Here is a 20,577-nt window from a genome sequence, read left to right as displayed (position 1 = left end):
CCCTCTCGCTGAATAACGTCTGTTCTATCAAACACTATAAATAACCGAACAAAATCTATCAGCCCTCTTCTTCATTTATGGATCTCCTTTTTTGGAAGTGATTACAGGAGACGTTGATGAGTTTTTTTGAAGCTGTAAGTGGTGCCTGTCAGGCTAGGAGGAGATGAGGCCAATCATTCTGTGGAAACTTTTAGAAATTGTTGTTTGTTTGACTAATCTAACCTTGCCACGTAACACGATATCCATCAGTGTGATCAAAACCACTTCTCTCATTACTGGGCAACTCCCTTACAGCCTCATCCACACTTGATAGAAAACTACTGTATATAAGAATGATGTTTCCTTGTTCGTATTTTCCTGTGGTCTTGTGTCTCCTCCAAGTCCTCTACCTAAATGCTTATTCAGTTATGTAGGCTTTGGTGTGAATAACAGCAACATTTCTGGATTTTTGCTTTTCTGGATTTTTGTTGTACATAGATGAAAGATAATCAGATCTGAATTTCAAGATTTAAAAATATCGCTCTGCCATTCAATCACCCCTACCAGCAGCTGGCCCCCCCCCCCCCAACTCACTGCTGAAAATAAGGCAGTGTTCTCCATGGCAACCACAACCCTCTAAGGCTGTCGCAGCTAATCCTCAGGAGCTTACTCAATTCTTACTTCTTCTAAGAGGGTTTTACCAACAGCACCAATGCCCAAGAATTCTCCCCAAACAACTGGATCTTACCGGAGGAGGCAAACAAACTTAGTTGTGGCAGCTGCGAGGAGCAGAGGGGAGAATGGTAAGCCTGGTTCACCCAGTAAGCGTTTTCAGCTTCTCAAGCTCAGGTATTACTGTAGCATTTAGTATTTTTCAGCAACAGTTTTGTCCTTTTATTGATCAGTTGAGTTGACCTGCGGGGTGCACAGTGTGGGAGGATGCTGGAAAGCGTTGCGAGAAAGCTTGGCATGTTTTGTTCTGTATGTTTGATCTTGGGTGACTCAGAGATCATACAGAATGAGAGAATTAGATTTGAACGCCATTGGTGCTTTATGTAGGGGGGGCTCTGGGGCTTGTTGTCAACACACTGCAGGCACTCAGTAACACCAACTACTCGCCTGTTCTTGAACAATTGATGCTGTTAAATAGGGAAACTAGTTTGAGCTGACAGTTTTGAAACAATTCAAGAAAATAAATTAAATTAATATACAAACTGAAGAGGTGATTGTGCCACTGGATCAGGAAACCTACTTTGTTGTAGATGTGGATCTCTGACTGCCCGAGCCATTGCATTGCTTTAATAATAACTTTTCCCTAGTCCCTGGTTTTCCTCAGTACTAATTATTTTCTGTACAGTCTCCCCCTTCTCCCTGCCCCTGTGCTCTCTCTCTCACTTGCCTGCACTAATCTTTTTGTTGTGGACTGAGGGGCCCAGGCTTTGGCTGACCATTCGGCACTGTAAGGTTTGGTTCAGCTGAAGGGTGCCGAGCCGTCCTGTCCTCCACCAGATCTGGCAGGCCCATTATTAATGCCTCCCTCAGCCAGAACATATCCACTGCTCTTGTTTTTTTAGAAGCTCTCTGTTCTATCTCCTCATTCACCTTCATTCAAATTTCTCTCCCAATTTGCTTGTCTATATTTTTCTTTCCATCCACTCCTTGTTGTCTCAAGCCCTTAGTCAGTCCTGGGAGCTCGAGGGAGTCGGACTGCCTCGGTAAGAACATGCACTTTAGGAGCAGTGCTCCCCTTTTGCTGTTGCTGCTTCCTCTTTGTCTGCTGGGGAGGGTAGTGGAGGTGAAAAGTCAGGAGAGGGGGTACCTGCAGGAGGCTCTCAAGGCCTTGGATCTCCCCCCAGGGATGGACAACGAACCACAGCTCCAGAGGAACAAAACTGGTCTCCTGATCACCACGCTTCTTCAGGCAGTGCGCTGTGCAGAGCGAATTGGGACCTCTCAGGAGATCTGTGACAAGGTAAGGTCTACACCTGTCTTTATGTTATCATACAAATGTCACTATATGACACTCAACTTTTACATCCAGTATGCTAAGTACTTATTATGTATTCACCGCGTTCCTGACTGCTTATTCCAAGAAATGTGCTTGTTATGGGTGGAATGTGAGTGAATGTGGAGGCTTAAGTCCTTGACCTCTATGGGGCATTCATGCTGAGTGGTTTTAGACATCCCTCAGTTTGACATAATAAACTCCATAGAGTAGAGTTAGAGGTACTTCACATGTTTGAACAGATGCGCTGACAATGGGATTTTATGTCTCTCAAGCCTTGAAAGTAAGATTTATAAATTAAGAGAGCAACTTTCTACTTTCAGCATTGTTTGCTGAATAGTCCGCTCTCTCTAATAAGGAAAAGTGCTTCACCCACTCTCATAACCCTCTATATTTTGTGTGTGGGTCTAATTGGGCTTGTAGTCAACTCACCAGACGACAAACAACAGCACAAAGCTAGCCATTTTCTAATAAGCAGAGTACTCTGTGCAAGGAGAAAATAGGCCTTTTATCAAGCTGACCTGCTTTTCGCCTTTTCCATCACATGTAAATCTAAGGTTCACAGACCCTTTATTCTGCAACTTTCTGTCCATAAAATCTCCCTAAAATTCTTCTAACGTGATCCTGTTCTCATTACAGTGCCTGACACCAGATGTAGCCATCTCTGTGCTCGAGGATGATGAAAAGGCTTATTTCACTGAGGAGGACTACCAGCGAATCGCGACTGTTCTGCTGTACTACACAATTAACCTGCAAGATCTGTGTGTGTCAAACACTGCCTCCCCTTCCTCCCTTTCCTCCTCCTCATCTGGGAACTATCAGTTCTACGTTTTGGCCCTCACCAATCTACACCCAGCCGAGGACAACCAGTTCCTCTCACTTAGCGAGACAGAGAGTATTCTGCAGCTCATCAACCAGCACTACAACCCGTCCAACCAAGATACCTCATCTGATCTGCAAGTAAGGGATTTAAATTTAAGAAATCGATCCTTTATCACCAGGGGCACGCCCAGATATGATCATTTCATCTTTGATCCCACAGTGTATTGATGCCACTCATCTACTTGAAGATGTTGACATAGAAGAAAATCCAGGTGCTGGTGAGTCTTCTGTGCCCAAAGTGGCTGCAGCCATCATCAGCCATATCCTGAAGGGCCACTGTTTCGGACGGAGGAACCTCCCCTCACCTGCCTTCTTTACCGACTACATCTTTCAATCCCTGAATCGTACAAGTAACCTGCAGATTATAGGTAAATTAATCAGGTTATTAAGCTTCTTACTCACATCACCACTGACATTTGCTTGCTATTTAATGAACAGATCACGTGGTCCGCTACTATTATGGAGATTCCTCGCTGGCCACAGCTACATAAAGACCTTGCAACAGAATCTTATGTTCTTTGAAAGTATAATGTAAATTAATAGTTTGAAAATTTAAGAGAGAAACGCTAATTTGCTTTCTGGAGTAGAGACAGATGAGAATATTGACAGGTGACAGCTACAGCCAGCAGGCGATTAGCTTAGGTTAGCAAGAAGACTGGGGACAGGAGGAAACAGCTAGCCTGGTTCTAACAAAACCCACCTTCTAGCACCTCTCAAGCTCACTTATTAACACATTATATTTTGTGTCTTTGATTTGACAGAGGGTTAAGTGCTGGGCTATCCTGGAGTGCCGGTAGATAGATTTTGTTACATTAGGAGAGAACCAGGCTAGCTGTTCCCCATTTCTATATTTTATGCTAAGTTACGCTAGTTAAGTGCTGGCTGTAGCTTCATATTTAACATTCAAACATGAGAGTTTCATCTATCTCTTGGCAAAAAAAGAGAACAAGCGTATTTCCCATAATGCCAAACTATTCCTTTGACATTTCTGTATCTTCTGCAAGTCCGTTCTTTAAAGGTAATTTAAAGGTATTTCCTCTGCTCAGCCACTGAATAGGAGAAATGAGATGCTTGAAAGAGCCACTAACCCTCCAGACAGATAACTCTGACCTCACTATATAGTCCATCGATGCCACTTCTCTTCTTAGACTTAGAGGAGTTGCTTCTTCAGTTGGGAGTGGGTCGGGAGGGAGCCACTCTCTCTCATGACAGGAAGAGGCGGAGCGTCATGGGCAGTTCACAGAGAGGAGCGGGGCATCAGGTGGATGGCTGTAACCATGAAACTGGTGGAATAAACAGAGATTGGGCACAGGTGAGGCTGAGACAAATATCTGATTAGTTTTTGCTATGCAGTTAAAGCTCGATTTGAGCCTCCTACTCATCCCCAGATTTGCTTTTTCCTTTGAATCTCATCAGGTATGTTTTTCAGCCAATCAGTTGGTGGATATTTTTGCTCTGGATCCTCATTTGCCAATCTCCAGGGAGCACTTCAGACAAATTTGCCCGGCCATTATTCAGCAGTTGCTAGGCAACGCCTGTGAGTCTGCTGATCAAAAAACAAGAAGATCTCTGCCCACTGCTCTCGAGAGTAAGACATTTTATCTCATTGTTTCTTCCTACAAACCACAATCATACATAAATACAATATAGAGTAATTTCCACCAAATAAACCAGTTTTTTAATTTGTGACTTTTTACTGGATTGAGAAGGACTCTTTCTATTAAATATTTTATTTTAGGTCATCAATTGAACTACTTAAAATAAGAAGAAAAGGGCAAATTGACCAGGTTTTACCATCATTTAGGGAAAGAGAGTCACATACTAATGCACAAAAAAAAACATGCAGGAAACCGGTTATGATGTACTTTCGTCTATGAATAGCCATTCATTTGTTAGCACAAATCAAATATCTATAATAATAATAATAATAATAATAATAATAATAATAAAAATAATATTCAGTTAAGTGTAATTATAGGATTTGTCACAAATAAACTCAAAAATAAACTCCTCCCTTCACTTACCTGCAGAGTATGGCTACAGCACAGCCGCTGTCCTGCTCATCACGGTAGGCTCCATGTTCGGTATCTGCCTGATCTTCTTCAACTCCTGCCAGGAAACCTACACACTCATCCTGCAGCTGTTTGTGGGCCTGGCAGTGGGAACCCTCTCAGGAGATGCTCTCCTGCACCTCATACCACAGGTATAAAAAACCTCACTGTCTACTACAACCGACCACATACTGTACGGATCTTGAGTGTGGAATAAATGTCTAATTCTCTCCTTTTTGTGTCCTTTGGAGATTCTGGGCCTCCATGATAACACTCACAGTCATGATGATGAGCACTATACTGAAGGAAAGGAGTATCTGTGGAAGATTCTGGGCATGATTGCTGGGATTTATGGCTTTTTCCTTATTGAAAGAATGTTCTCCTTTTTTGTTCCTTCTCAAGGCCATGTAAGAGTTTTTTTTTTTTGTAGCTGTTATCAATTTAATAACCCGAAAATGACACAGAGAGCTAAATGCTCAAACCATAGTGTATCAAGGGAAAGGGGCTGAAGTTGTGGCTAAATTTCCTTTACCTAACCACATTTTGAACTTTTGGCGTTTGTCCTGACTGTGCATTTGAGCAACAGTGGTCTCATGACTTTCTTTTGTCTGCAGGGTCACTCCAGTGACCTTCCCTTAGAGCTCAGCTGCAATGGTCAGTCACAGAGGGGCAAGTCCATCTCCACCATACAGCTGGTGAGTTTGATCGCTACCCACACTAAACTGTTTTTTTAAGAACTCATCATCCCTATCACACAAATGAATATCACGTAGTGATAGAGCAGACCAAAGGGACCATGACATGGCAGTACTTGCAAGTTAAATGGCAAAATGTTAAAACAGTGCCAAATATTAAAAAGTAATTGACTATAAGAGAGAGAAAGAAACAAAAAATAAACGTATAAGATGTTGTGCTTCTACTTCAGCGATTCTAGAGCTTTTTAGTCTGATGTACTCCCACAGCCTTATCATATGAGTACCCCTTCATCGACACCACGTCATGTTGCAAATGTGTTAATTCAAATTGATTTCAAACACCATTCGATACCACTAATTATATACAAGTAGATATGATTTATCCTAAGACTTATCCTGGAATTAGTCCTGGAAGTGTAGATGATTAGGCTTGGTCTCTTCCATTCATACCACTACCACTTGGTCTGGCAGAAGCTGGACATTTCAGCAATTTATTTATTTATTTAGCTGGTCTGTTATGACTCCTCCGCTTGCCTGCTGACTAGTTTTCACACATTCGTGTGGTTTGGTGTCCTGGGGTTACAACTGACTCAGCTTGGTGGGAGGCATGTCCTGTGCAATTGGCTTGTCGTAGCTGGTAGTTTATTGGCTATTGTGACAATAAATATACTAAAGTTCATCGTCACACCATATTTATTTTCCTCATGTACACAAATACAGGGACTTTTTTTCAGCAGCTCTTGCAATCGTTATGTCATCACATTCATTCACCCCGATGATGCTTCACTCCCACACCACTCCTCCACCAGTATTGTTGTGCTAGAGGGCACTGTTTACAGGAGAGCAACCAGCAAATTAGAGCACAGCTTCACACAACCTTGAGGATAGTTCAGCACGCTGGCCCAGTTCAGATCCCAACCTCCTCATAAAAAAAATAAAAATTAAAAAATTAAAAAAACAGTGAGGGACATACTGTAGATAAATGATGATGTGAATCTACTGAATTCATGTTTACAGTTCAAAAATCAACTGAAATTCACTTAAAATAAATTTTCCAACACTGCTCTTATATAACAGGAAATGAAGAGTGGTGTAGGAGGGAGTAAAGGAACATGGCATGTGGGATGTGGGAGACTAAAATACTGAATCATCAGAAAGCACTTCACATTTGTGTTGAATCATGTACGTACAGTTGAATACATACCTCAAAACTAGAACATTTCCCACACAGAGACAGGACACTCACATAGAAAGCCTGTTTTTGTAAACTACATACATAGACCTATTTTCCAACCATTTTTTGCTGACATAAAAATATCCTGTTTTGGTGTATTTTTCTCGTCCACGTCCAGGTTCATTTAACTACAAGAACCAATCTTATCTATCAAATTGGAATAAAAGGTTAAGAAGGTTCAAAAGTCTGTACTGTAAATAATGATCTGTATCCTGCAGGGACCAGTGGATGACTTGGAGTGTACAGAAGTATCTCTTGAACATGCAGACACAAGGAGTCCTTCACATCAGAGTAAGCTTCTTTAGTATGAACTGCACAATCACACACACAGATGATTGTCATGTACTTTAATTAGTCGCCTGGCATAACAGAGCAATTGTCATGGTCTGAGGATGAGCTTTAATGACAAAGACTGGCTTTGTATTCCCAGGACAAGGGGTTCCTCTGCTGGCTGTGATGATAATCGTGGGAGACAGCCTTCATAACTTCGCCGATGGCCTCGTTGTTGGGGCGGCCTTCTCCTTTTCAGCCGAGACTGGCATGGCGACCACGGTGGCTATCCTGTGCCACGAGATCCCGCACGAGATGGGTGAGGGGTCACTATGCTTGCTCTGGGAGCATGTTTGCTGTTTTTTGGCTGAGGCCAGGAAACACTGACTGACAGACTCCTCTTGTCTGGTTTTTGTCTCAAAGGGGACTTTGCAGTGTTGCTCAGCTCTGGACTCTCAGTGAAGACTGCTGTGCTAATGAACTTTCTCAGCGCTCTGACAGCCTTTATGGGCCTCTACATCGGACTCTTTGTTTCTTCAGAGACAGAGGTGCAGCAGTGGATCTTTGCTGTCACTGCTGGGATTTTCCTCTACTTGTCACTTGTAGAAATGGTAAGATAGCCTTATTAAAGGCTGGTAATGTTCTATATCTTTCTTATTGTCAACAGGTCCCATTCTCCGTACAATAGAACACTAATGCTGTCCATAATTATTAAAACCACATCAGCGAGAAAATACAGTTATACTGGGTGACATATTCCTTTATACCGATAAACACAGGCATTTTACTTTATTTTAGGTCGGTCCCTAATACGCCATCCCTTTGCTCTAAATTCTCACTAGCCCACAAAATGTGCATTAATCCACCACTGAAAATAGTCCCCAACAAATACAGTTTTTACTCCTGAGTCAAATTCACTAAAAACTACAATACCCAGCTGTTGTAGGAAATTACACTATATATTCATGTTCCACTGTTAACCATGCTAGTTGCATGGCCATAGGGATGGCAATGTCAGTCTGTCGGTGAGATTAAAATATCTCAGCAACTATTTGATGGACTTCTATGAAACATTCACTGTCCCCACAGGATGAAGCTCACTGACTTTGATGTTCCCCCTCGCTTTTCATCTAATGTCAACATGATGTTGACATTTGGGGTTTTGAGTGAAACATCCCAACAACTGTCAGATGGATTGCCATGAAATTTGGTTCAGACATTCCTCTTCCCCTCAGGACAAACTGTAATCACCATTCGTCCTCTGACTTTGATCTTGATCTGATCTTCACCTTCAAACTAACCAACACCTGCAAAACTAATGGCATTTCCATCAGCCTTGCAAGTACTTTGGGTTTAGTGCTAATTAACAAATGTTAACAAACTAACTAGCATGTAAACACAGTAAATTAGATGGTGAACATAGTAAACGTCATGCCTGTACCTGCTAAACATTCACATCTTGGCATTGCCACTGTGAGCATGTTAGCATGCTGACATTAGCATTCAGCTCAAAGCACTGTCTGTGGACTCTTAGTCTTGCTTAAGATTTACATTTTCAGAAGGAATGAATGGGCTTTTGGGCTGAGTGCGAGAGACAGATTAGGAAAGTTAAAAAAGTATTGAGAGACAGACTAAGACACCGTAGGTTTTGGCCTTTCTATGGGACACCCTGACAATAAGAAAAATACAGAATAATAAGCCTTTTCCCATCTTTCTGTCAAAAATGTTGAGGGTTTTGTTTTTACTTTTATTTTTCTCTCTTTTTTCAGCTTCCTGAGATGTGTCGAGTGAAGACCGACCGACCATGTCTCATGTTTCTCCTACAGAACCTTGGTCTATTGATGGGTTGGGCCTGTCTTTTGCTCCTCGCACTCTTTGAACATGAACTCAAATTCTAAATTCTCACACACACACACACACACACACACACACACACACACACACACACACACACACACACACACACACACACCTAAGTGTACATGACATACAGTATCTATTCAAACAGGTTTGAAGTGAAATGAGTGTTGACTTGATTTTTAGCGTTCTTTGAAATTTTCTTTGACTTGCTGATTATTATCTGCTGCTGTGCACAACTCTCAACTCTATTTGTGCAAGTGTTATTGTCATTACTGGTCAACGAGTGAGTATTTCATGATGTTTTAGTCTCAGCACTGGATGATACAGTAAATATGTCATGTATAGCTGTATGAATCCTTTCCTTTTTATACATAATGAATTATTTTTGTATGTGTGGGTGTCATGGGTGTCTGTATCTGGACATTTGATGTCTAGTTTAAACTTTAATGACCTTATTTGGCAGTATCAAATGCAATTGTGCATATCTGTTATTCAGTGAAATATTCATGTTGCCTCAGACAATCCGATTATTTGATTTTGAAGTCATTTCTTACCAGCAATATACAAAGTATTATAAATTTACTTCTTTTGGTTGATATGTATTTTTTGTCTTTATATAGATAGTAAGCTAGTTCATGTGGGAATCTATTGATTTTGTACAATTTTTTTTAGTATACATATTGATTTGGGTAACAGTTTATTCTACAGACCTGTAATTTCTGCATAATTTTCTTAATATTTTCCAAGAAGTTTCCTTAAAAGACAGTGAAGTTTAGTACAGATTACAAGGTAAATAGAGGCAGTATTCAGCTAGTACACTTTGAATTAATTAATTTCACTTAAAGGGACACTCCGATGATTTGATATTGCCCTTTGACAAAATTGGACTGTTGGATACAGTTAATATTTAATCCATTTTTATTTAGTTCCTTTCTGCCTGGTAAATGGTCATGTCTTTCAAAGTCAACCTACCCATTTATTTCACAGATATTAATATTAATATATATAATATTATAATATTTTCCTAATAATAAGAACTAAATTACATACAGTAGTGTTTTCCAGGAAACTCAGGATATTATTAGAGAAATTATTAGGAAACTACAAACTCATAATAGAGCATTACCTTAACTGGAACTGCTTATAAATACAACAAAGCCCAATTGGCTTAATCAGCAACTCTAATATTAGGTGCAAAAAAGGACTAATAGCTTTTTGTTAAACTTAAACTGCTCTAAAATACTTTTTTTGAAGCCCTGTTTTTACAAACATTGCTCTCTTTCAGCTTCTCATCTCCGAGGTATGGTTCTTTGTTTTTGAGGCCGCTCTGTGATCCAATATGAGGGCACTTCCACCCACCTGAGCCATTTGTTCTCTTCATCCACCAACCTGGATGACTAATGCTTGCTGTAAAAGACAGACAAAACTCTGGAGCGAACCAGCCCACACGGCGCACGCGCTCTTTACCGGCCAGAGTGGGGCCTGCAGTAGGAGGTGGTGGAAGAAGAGAATATGATGAATACATCAGTACAATAAAACTAATGAAACAAAGTAAATCAACTTTTTGTACATTAAATTGGATCTGTGATATTGAAAGAATGAGTGGACTTAAGAGAAGATTATTTTTCATCTATTTAATCAGCTTGTTGTGATTAAATTCTGGTGCTCTCCGCATCAACATATTTCGGTAAAATTTGAGTAAACAGCTGTCAAGCACTTGCCTTGTTTGTGCTGGGGATTAGTTTCATGGCAGAATTTTCATGGCGATTATCCTAAGCTAATCTAACCATTCTAAGCTTACTACCAAAGTGCAAAGTCAGTAATATTGACAGTGTCAAGAGATTATTTGACAATCATGTCAGAAAAAGCTGACACCATTTACTGTGACTTCCCGAGTAATGTTAAAACAATAGCAGGAAGTCCATAGCATTTTCTCTTCTTCTAGCAACTTTGCTGTTATTTTGGAAATGCCAACCCCTTTTGGCATTTTCAGGAAAGCTTTGGGCCCAGTGGTTTGTGTGTAAATCTGCTCTTTTGCACCACAGAGGCATTTTCTGGCAGGTGTGCATCTTTTCAAGGCAACTGCTGCCAGGATGGAGGAAGGAAGTTTTTATTTTAATTTTTTTTTTTATTATCCGTGAACACTGGTGGTGTGAACACTGAGTATCCTCACTTGCTCTGCAGAGACCTGCCAGAAGAAGAGTTCAGCTGCAGGGTCATCAAGGCAGCAGAACACACAGAAATGAAGGGGAAAGCAAAGGACAAAACAGGAAATAGAGAAGTGGTTTGCCTTTGATTTTAAGGGATTTGACTGAAAATAATCCTTTGCACCTGTTATTGTTGTTACACAAAACCACATGGGATCAACCTATAGTTACTGGCAGTGAGAACTTTTAATTGTGTACAGTCACAGGACTTGTGACCTGAAATACACAGAATTCTTCCTATGTCAAAGAATTTTCGGGAAGCAGCAATCTTAATTTCACGTGAGTTTTTTTAAATGATCGCTACTCAAACTGCTGCTCAGCTTGCCATTCTTCAGTCAATAATTTGGTCTCTATTTTAAAGCGGTACCTCATCAATTTAGTAGGGCACTTCCATAAAGTTGGTAGATGTAAAAGGGACGGATTTTTTTTTTTTTTAAATCGTCACAAGTAAAGCGACACAGTGTTAGTTATCCTGACTTTTGGTTCCTGTACAGTCAAGTTCCAAAAACACTGCATCCTACATTTACAACAAATCAACTCATTAGCATTTTTTCTTCTCCATCCGAACCTAAAAGCCCACACAAAAAGCCCACACTAAAAGCCCTCTTTCAAACTCCACACAGCTTTTAATTCTAATAAAATTTTTAGTCACCACGCCCAAGCCGAAATAACCCTGATTACATCACTGTGACATCAATTGGGTTAATTTTTCAGACTTTGGAGAGTTGCCTCCGGGGGCCACAGAGTTCAGTACACAACTGTTTTCATAAGCTGAGTAGCAATAACTGTGACTAATAAACTCACTGTGATGTGGAAAATCAGTGGAGTGTCCCCTTTAAAATACAAAAGGACATGAAACCACTAGAGGGCAATAATGAATAACAAAACTTTGTAAAAAGTTTGTCTCAGGAGTTCACTTCAGCTGCAGCTTATAGCTTGAATGATCTCATTTTACTGGATGTACTATAATGTCAATGTGTGAGAATATTCAGCGCTCTCTTGTGCTATAACAGTCAGCAGCTGATAATGTAGACTTGTTTTGATGGCGATCGCAAAGATCATGATGATGATGATGATGTCAAGACTACCGCCGAACCTTCAGCTTCTCTTCTCTCCTCTGCTTGAAGGTTATGTGGTTAATCTTGTTGCTCTTCAAACTAACAGGGTCTTTTCAGAGCCTGTCATTCTTTACCTGCCTAACAGACATCCCTATAGTTTCCCCAGCTGCTCACTCCCAATCAGACCCAGTATAGGCATTGTAGAAGCCACCCGACTGTCATCATTGCTGTAGCCAACGATCTGCCTTCTTGCTGTCAACACCAGGCTGAAAGGCAGTGTTTTACTGCCCTCCCTGGTTGAAATTTTCAAGCCTTCCTCACCTTGGACGGTGTGGTTGAGAGCTGTCAACCACAACCACATCAGTGATGTCATGGTGTCCTGGAGTACATCAGTGCATCACTGAAGTAAGGTGCTATATTAAACCACTAAATGCCAGCAAAAAGTGTTAAAGTCGGCTGGGCAGATATATCGTCACTTATTACCTAACTGCAGATACATCATTTTGGTGTATATGTCAGCTCACATATATATGACATATATATATATATATATATATATATATATATATATATATATATATATATATATATATATATGACAAGAAACTGAAGTACAGAAATGCCAAAGATATATGTCTATAGTTTGTCCATCAGAGAGTAAAGGCATGTTTATTTTTCAACAGTAAAATGTCTTGCCCAGTACATTTATTGGTCGCTACTGATAAAGAAACAAACTAGAGGTTGTGTACAGAAAATTAATATTATATCATTACTGGATTTTAAAACTCTCAAATATCAATATACGTATCGGCCTTAAAAATCCTATATTGGTCCCGCTATAGCGTTAAGTTACTCTTTAAGCTTTCCGTTTTTTGTTTTTTGTTTTTTGTTTTAAATATTAAAACTTCTATTACTGAAGTGTCATTTGGTTTCGGAGTCACAGACTCCCAACAACAGGAACAATTTAACCTTGCAGTGAGCTTTAAAATGTTCCCTGACTGACAAAGAACGCAGATAATCACTTTTACTTGAAAAGTGATGAATACCTGATTCTGTTGCCACTGAACCAATTCATTCTTGAATGAAGTGGCTCAGGATTTAACCCCCCCTTTTTTTTTTTTTTGCAGTTTTGTCACTCAATGGTTAAAGGCTTTTATACCATACATTTCTTCTTCTTTCTTCTCTGTTTCGATGCTGTAATTTATTTTCATCCTTTCGTGCGGTGAGAAGGAAGGGTTGGCGCTGAATGAGGGCTCATGGAGCAGCAAAGCTCTCAGCCAGTGTGGGTAGGAGGGTACTCATGAGGAGGCTCCGTGATGCTATAATATCCGAGAATTCAAATCCTCCTCATCATCATCATCATTATCTGAACTGAAGGAAAACAGCTTCACAGTCCTCTTCCGGACAGGCTCCTCCTTACCTCTCCTGCCTCAAACTTGAAGATTGGCGGTGCCAGGTGACCGGCGGCGTCTCACTTCTGTCAGTCTTCAACTCGTCAACATGAGCCGGTGAATTGGTGAAAATGCGCTTCAGCTTTTATCTCGGACACAGCTGGGGACTCTGTCCAAGCTGAGTGGTTTTTGTCGAGTATTTGCCTTTGTCAAATGGTGTAATGGTCGTCAATAATACTCCAAAAACAGGAGCAGCAACGCCTCGGGACAAACACATGGATTCGCTGGAACACCCGATGTTACAAGTAAGCTAATTTAATTCAAATGACACCGATATTTTCCATGTAACAGTCTGTAATAGTTCACAAAAGTTAGCACGCTAAAGAAACATTTCAGCTTCAGCTCACATGCCCTCAACCTGTCCACTTCCTCGCGCCTAGTGGCTACGGCTATTTTAAATTAAGTTTTGATTACGTAATTATTCTCGAGGACATCACCTCGCGATTTCGAATTTTCAAAATTTAACGGTTTATTTTACTAAAAAGAAATGTCGTCATAGCTTTTATCTTTGGATGCTGGACTAAGTCAGGTTGGTATGTCATGGTTGTAGCCATTTTAATTTCATCAGCAAAAAAAATAATTGTAAATCCAAAATGTATCAAAAGTTTAATTTAAAAAAAAAAAAAAAACGGCAACCAAAACTCATAACTCAGTTTAAATTATCACATATCATTCAGTAATTGATTAGATGCTTTGAATGAAAAACCAGTAATTATATGCATCTTTATATGCATGATTAACATGCCCTGGGGGAATGGGATGGGAAAAAAGAGGCAGATTTGAAATGAATTTCTGTTTCTCAGTTGCCAGTAGCAACACACGCTGTATGAGCACTTGAGCATGAGTGCATTACTTTTCCAGCCCCTCATCATATCAGCTTGCCTATTGGTGACCACCCACATAATGATATTGTTTTATGACACCTGTCATAATATTTCACTTCAAATAAAACACTGACAGCTATTTTTAACTAATTGAACTAACAGTGAGGCTTTATTTCTATATTTAAAGTATAGGTTCACATTTTTTTTTCTGTCGTAAAGTAATATTCCCACATGCCTATATGTACACTGAAGCAGTTTTTGGAAGCTATTATTATTTCTCCTGGTCACACCGGATGTGAAAAGATCCCTTCCTAACATGATTACAATGTAAGAGATGGGGGACAAAATCTGCAGCCCTCTTGTGCAAAAAGTGCAATCAAAAGTTTAGCTGAAAACTGGTATTAGGCTTCAACAGTCTGAGTTAAACAAATGAATGGGTATCTACCACAGTTACTGTCATTTTAGACTAAAATTCCCTGTTTGCGTTACCAGCTCTTCACTGCAGCTCAGCAAGAAAACACTGTCTGGTGAAGCACAGAGAGGAAAGTTTGTGCTAAAAAAGACTGAAGCGTTTGAAGTAGGGCTGAAAAAGTCAATTAATTAATAAATGCACTGGCAAAAACAATTTGGTGACTGATAAATAGTTTTAGGGCTGCAACCAGCAGTTATTATTTGTAACATGTGATTAATCTGCAGATCATTTTTTTGATTAATCCATTAATCGTTGGGTCTACACGATAGCAGGAAATAGTAAAAAATGCCAGAGCCCAAGGATCAGTTTACAGTTATGTAAAACTGAGAAAACCAGAAAATCCTCAGTTTCTAGAGGCCGCAACCAGAGATTTTTTTGGCCATTTTGCTTAAAAATTGACCTAAATGATAATCAAAATAGTTGCCAATTCATCTTCTGTCAGTAGACTAATGGAGTGACTAATGGTTGCAGCTCTAAATTGCTGATGTTATTTTTCAAGCAAAAACGGCACACATTATCTGGTTGCAGCCTCTTCAATGTGAGGATTTTTTTTTGCTTTTCTCTGTTTTATGTCTTTTTAAACTTAATATGGTTAGGTTTTTGACTGTAGGTCAGTCATTTGAAGAAGTCAACTCGGACGCTTAGGAAACTGTGCTGCGATCTTTTTACTATTTTCTATCATTGTATGGTTAATTAAAATAATTGTTAATTACAGTCCTATTAGGAAAATAAACACTTGATTTTCCTAAATCAGCCTGTTGGAGCTTCACATTAGTTTCTGCTGAGCCTCAAGGCAGTTTAGCACAGAATGAGGACTGTCCATCATCTCTTACATTGGAAACGACCAGTATGGACAGGCGGAACTATAGCGGGGAAAAAAGCTGTTTCAATGTACATATGGGCATGGAAATATTGGATTAATACAGGCTTGAAAAGATGAACTCTCTCTTCTTTAACAATTTGACTATTTCCTTTTTTGCTCTCTGAAGTCTCAAAGCAAAGGAGCTCGCAGAAAAGGTCGATTTAAAGGTTCGGATGGCAGCACCTCCTCTGACACCACAACCAACAGCCTTGTTCGCCAGGTAAGGATGACAGTTCAGTGTTGTCGTGTCCCTGGGTCAAATCCTATGGTGAGCTTTGTTGCATGTCCTTCCCCGTCTCCCTGTCCCTTCATTTAAAAAAAAAAAAAAAAAAGTTTAAACTTTTTGTAACATTTTGCAAAAGTAAATGGTGCCACCATCTGTGGCCCGTATGCCAAGGTACATAGGCGTACTGCCTTCTGTTCATACAAGGATGATCTATCTGATCATACTGTGCACGGTACAAGAATATGATGAAAAGTAATTACATTTCGTGGCTACAATGCCTTCATGTAGGAATGTGACAGGTGTGTGTGTGTGTGTGTGTGTGCGCGCGTTTGTGTAAAAGCATACTGGTATAAGAGCCCTGCTTCAGTAATCATCATACATCAAGGATGAGATGTGCATTGCAGTGAAAACTCTCTGTAAACACCGCTGGGTACAGTATGTTAAGTGGAGGCCTCTCCCCTGAGCTGCATCCTCAGTGCTGTTAGAGCAGCAACACAGTGGCCTGTTATAAAGCAGACCCTGCGAGGTACACACTCAACGTGTCTGGTCTTTGTTGAGCAGACCTGTAAGGGACAGGATGGGCTGGGTTAAGGATGCGCGTCGCTGCCTAAATGTTTCTGCCTTTTTTGGAGGAGGCACACATCTTCTCTTCTTTGGCACGGCAGCGGCCGAGCAACACAAAGCTGGAGGAGATCAGAGCAAACCAGCACCTCCTGGCCTGCTGTCTGCTTCATCTCAAGGGCATGGAGATCTTCTGAATGAGCTGCTATCATCAGTGTTACAGCTCAACAGGAGCTGCTCACTGAGAAATTTCCTGATATTTACCGCCACCCTTGGGAGTTCATGCCCATTCCCACAGTCCTGTCCTCAAATGAGGAGTTCCCCTCAAGTCTGAGTCATCACAGATAAACTCAATTAGGCTGAGAGTGAACGTCTTTCTTTGACATTGCACCACATTCTATAGAAATAAGAGGCAGTTCAAGTAAGAGGCAGTAGTGTGATGTGGGGAGGGCAGAGGAGTAATGTGTTTCAGGGTCAGTGAGGCCCCCGCATGTCGAGCAGAAATATCCTCTTTTAGATATTTGCCACAAGAGGGCCCCAGAAATAGCAGACCATCCAGTAACTTTTCTTCTGTTTGGATAATAATATAAATACTGTTTTTCAATTGTGTTTTCATAACAGCAGTTTTAATCTGACCTTATTTTCTTCTCTCTTGTGCTCAATCATACTGCCTGAGATTATTTTCACTTTTCACAGAAGAATGAGGGTGAAGTATTAAAATCGCTAAACTAACACCATCCCGGGAAAGTACGCAACCAACCTCTGTGTGACTCAGTGCCAATTCATCAATCTGTCATTTGCTTCAAATCCTTAATCTTTTATCATTCATCACTTCAGCATCAGCATCCAGAGCTTCTGCAGGAGTTTTGCATGACTGGATTTAAGATTTTAAAATGATCTTTTGTATATTTTCGAACTCCTGTCTGACCGGTTGTTTTTATGCCTCAAAGTCCTTTCCTTCCTGTAGGCGTCTCGAGAACATCTCAGGCTTGGCATGGTCACAGTGCGATCGATCCACTGCAGCTATGAGCGTCATAAACATGACTTCCCAGTAACTGCAATAAACAGCCCCTAAAAGAAAGAATTACTCATACTCCAACAGATAGAGAGGGCACAGGGCAGACAGAGAGTAGGTTGAGAGAGAAAGGATGAGAGAAGTTCCCTGTGGTCGTGGCCTAATGCCCACGGGGAGTATGGAGGAGGCTGGGAAGGGTGGAGGTCTAGGCCAGACCAGAACATTCAGACGTGGGAGAAACGAGGTCAGTGTCTAACTGGAGCTCAGCTCTCCATTGAGACGGAAGAAGGGCAGAACTGTCAGATTTGTTAGAAAACTTCTACATCAGGTAGAGGGTTTATTTTTATTTATTGAGATGGTCTATTTCTGCATTATAAGCAAAGATTGCAACTCACTGTGTTTCTGCACATGTTGAAGGGTTACAAATGCTAATGAAGTAATCTAGTATAAACAGAGATTATGATCATGTATTCTACATCATCGCTTGAGCACCCTGCATGAACTTCCTTTTATAGTCCAGACATTTATGTGAAATCATTTCCCATGAGGAAGAAAAACACGTTTCAGCATGAAAATGATGATGGCGAAAAATGTGTGTTTTGAAAGGAATAGTTTAACATTTTAGGAGAAAAAAAACCCCTCTGAAATACATTTTAGGTTTAACTTTTAAAACTTTTAAAGGTATACTTTTTGGGAAATAAATTTACTCCCTTTTTTGCAGAATATTTGATAAGAAGATTGATACCACTCTCATATTTGTACCCTGAATGTGAAGCTAGAGCCAACAGCTGGTTAGTGTAGCTTGACACAAAGACTGGAGGATTTTTTTTTTTTTTTTTTTTTTTTTTACCTTCAGGCTGAGCCAGGGTATCTGTTTCCCCCTGTTTCAAGTCTTTATGGTAAGATAAGATAATTGGCTGCTAGATTGAGGTTCATATTTAGCATACAGATATTAGAGTGATATCAATGATCTCATTTTACTTTCAACAAGAAAGCTAATGAAGCAAAGGCAATACAGTGTTTAGAATCAGTGTTTTTTTTGGGGGGGGGGGTCACCAACTAGAGCCTAGAGTTCTATTTTTTTTCTGGTCACTTTGGAAACTCAAAACTGCCCTTAGGTGTAAATGTGAGCGCTTGTCCATCTGTAGACTGGCACTGCGTTTACAGTGTCTGCTTCTCTCTATTGCATCCTGGGAAACAATCCAGCCCTCGATGAGCCTGAATAATAATAAACTTTCTTTATATAGCGCTTCTCTAAAAACAGAGTTAACAAAGTGCTTTACAGAGAGTGAGAAACAAAGCTCAGAACAAAAAAAAAAACAGGATTAGACATGAGAGGAAAGATTGTTTAAAAGCAAGTTAAAAAAAAGTTTTTTCTAAGTAGTGAATTTAAAAAAAGACACTGACTGTGTAAGCTTATTTTTCTGTCAGGCTGTTCCAAGATGTGGGATCTCTTAAGAAGAATGTCTCATCACCTTTTTTTTTTTTTTTTTTTAATTGGAGGTGTACCTTAGATGGTCTTTAAAAGTGTCTGTAGTTGACCGGTAACACATAATGACATTCAAGGCAGTTTTTAATGGATTATGTGGGCAATATTCTGTAATTTTATTATTGTCAACAAATCACGTGAAAGGACCAAAACCAAAAGTTTGTCTCCCAATACGTTTCAAATTCCCTACCCATGTATGTGGTCCCCTCAGCCCCAACCCTGTTAATTTCCACTAAACGTGTAAATCTTTAAAAAAGCTTCGGTCTTTAAAGCCTTGGCAGCCGCTTTTGTGACTCCTGGCTTTACATTTGTAGGTCTCATTCATTTTGGCGCAAAAGGGACCAAAAACAACTGTGGAATAGGAACGGGCAGATGATAAAATGACTGAATTGATTCAGTATGAAAACACCTGCTACAAAAATATTTTAAGGGCTCAGGGGAGTATAACTTGAGGTGACTTGTGCTATACTGGAAACAATATATTTTGACAATGAGGACCTTCAATACAGTAGTTCTGTGATTGCATAACTCGCAGGGCATTATGTCATAATTAACCTCCTGCTGCTTACCACACTCGTTCTGTTTGTGTAAATCGTCGCACCAGGCTTCCCACTTCCCTTCTGTATCACCTACCTCCTTCTGTCTCGTTCACCTTTATCTCTATATAACAATGTCTCTTGATGTCTCCCACTGCAGCAGCTTTTCCATGGCACATTATTGCAGTTGGACCCTCTCTGTCTGCTCTGTCTGTACATTCAGTTCGGAGAAAAGGATTTGGCGATGAAAGGCTGTCTGACAGGGTGTGGTGAGGGCAGGAAACCCCTTCACTGCCTCCCTGATTGCGGGCATTTTTCCTTTTCATCATCCTCTAGATTATTTTTTCTCTACATAATGGAGACAAGGTATGACGTAAAGACCTTGTAACTCACTCTGGTAACTATCAGATCTGGCAGACTTTTTATGTAACATTTACCAGTGACGTACAGTACTGTATTGCTATAAAGTAGCTGCCAATGGAAATCTTGAAGAGGTGATGTGTAACATTAACCCTGCAGACCTTTTTCTGAACGTTAAGCAACATATGTCATCGATTTCCAATTGATATTTCTGGAGAGCCATATGTGTTATCTGGCAGCAAACCACAATAATGACACATCGGGTTAAATTCTGTACTTGTGTGAAAATGGGGACTCCAGAAAGGCAACTGTAAACCACTGCTGCTGTTCAGTTAGCCATCGTACTGGTACCAGACTGCCATCCAGTGGCAAAATGAAGCTAGCTACACTAGCTGTATTTGTCCTCAAGTCTTCAGCAGAGCCTGCCTTGCATTTCAGGCCACTTGCATTGCACAGTGGCCTGATTCCAAGTTTTTCAACTTCCACACTTGACCAACCCCGCTGTGTTACAGTGAGGGCGTAATTAATTTGGCACTGTGT

At 40.3% G+C, this 20,577-nt stretch overlaps 2 protein-coding genes across 5 annotated transcripts in view; both read left to right on the top strand.

Moving 5' to 3' along the window:
- Nucleotides 1-657: 657 nt before the first annotated feature.
- LOC120789943 (zinc transporter ZIP12-like) lies at nt 658-10,479 on the top strand. Its single transcript, XM_040127161.1, has 13 exons — nt 658-782; nt 1,652-1,951; nt 2,624-2,944; nt 3,027-3,234; nt 4,015-4,178; nt 4,283-4,454; nt 4,897-5,069; nt 5,169-5,324; nt 5,532-5,612; nt 7,065-7,137; nt 7,277-7,435; nt 7,540-7,727; nt 8,886-10,479. Exons 1-13 carry the CDS (start codon nt 780-782, stop codon nt 9,012-9,014), a joined length of 2,127 nt encoding a protein of 708 aa, XP_039983095.1. The 5' UTR covers nt 658-779; the 3' UTR covers nt 9,015-10,479.
- A 3,005-nt stretch (nt 10,480-13,484) lies between these two features.
- Nucleotides 13,485-20,577, top strand: part of cacnb2a (calcium channel, voltage-dependent, beta 2a) — a 69,563-nt gene continuing 62,470 nt past the window's right edge. For 2 of the 4 annotated variants that reach the window (XM_040127440.1, XM_040127436.1), the window contains exons 1-2: nt 13,485-13,937; nt 15,978-16,070. In XM_040127440.1, coding sequence (XP_039983374.1) covers nt 13,854-13,937; nt 15,978-16,070 — 177 coding nt within the window. In that variant the 5' untranslated portion in view covers nt 13,485-13,853. The remainder of the gene's footprint in view (nt 13,938-15,977; nt 16,071-20,577) is intronic. The other 2 variants (XM_040127438.1, XM_040127437.1) reach the window with 2 other exon arrangements.

Source organism: Xiphias gladius, chromosome 5 (genome assembly GCF_016859285.1).
Source record: "Xiphias gladius isolate SHS-SW01 ecotype Sanya breed wild chromosome 5, ASM1685928v1, whole genome shotgun sequence".
In the NCBI taxonomy this organism is placed as follows: domain Eukaryota; kingdom Metazoa; phylum Chordata; class Actinopteri; order Istiophoriformes; family Xiphiidae; genus Xiphias; species Xiphias gladius.
This window is presented reverse-complemented; position numbering and strand designations above follow the sequence as displayed.

What these genes read in the sequence shown, in the direction of transcription:
- LOC120789943 (XM_040127161.1), top strand. An exon ending in AAGTAACCTGCAGATTATAG is followed by an intron (nt 3,235 to 4,014) that starts GTAAATTAATCA and finishes TTCTCTTCTTAG; the next exon opens with ACTTAGAGGAGTTGCTTCTT. An exon ending in TAAACAGAGATTGGGCACAG is followed by an intron (nt 4,179 to 4,282) that starts GTGAGGCTGAGA and finishes GAATCTCATCAG; the next exon opens with GTATGTTTTTCAGCCAATCA.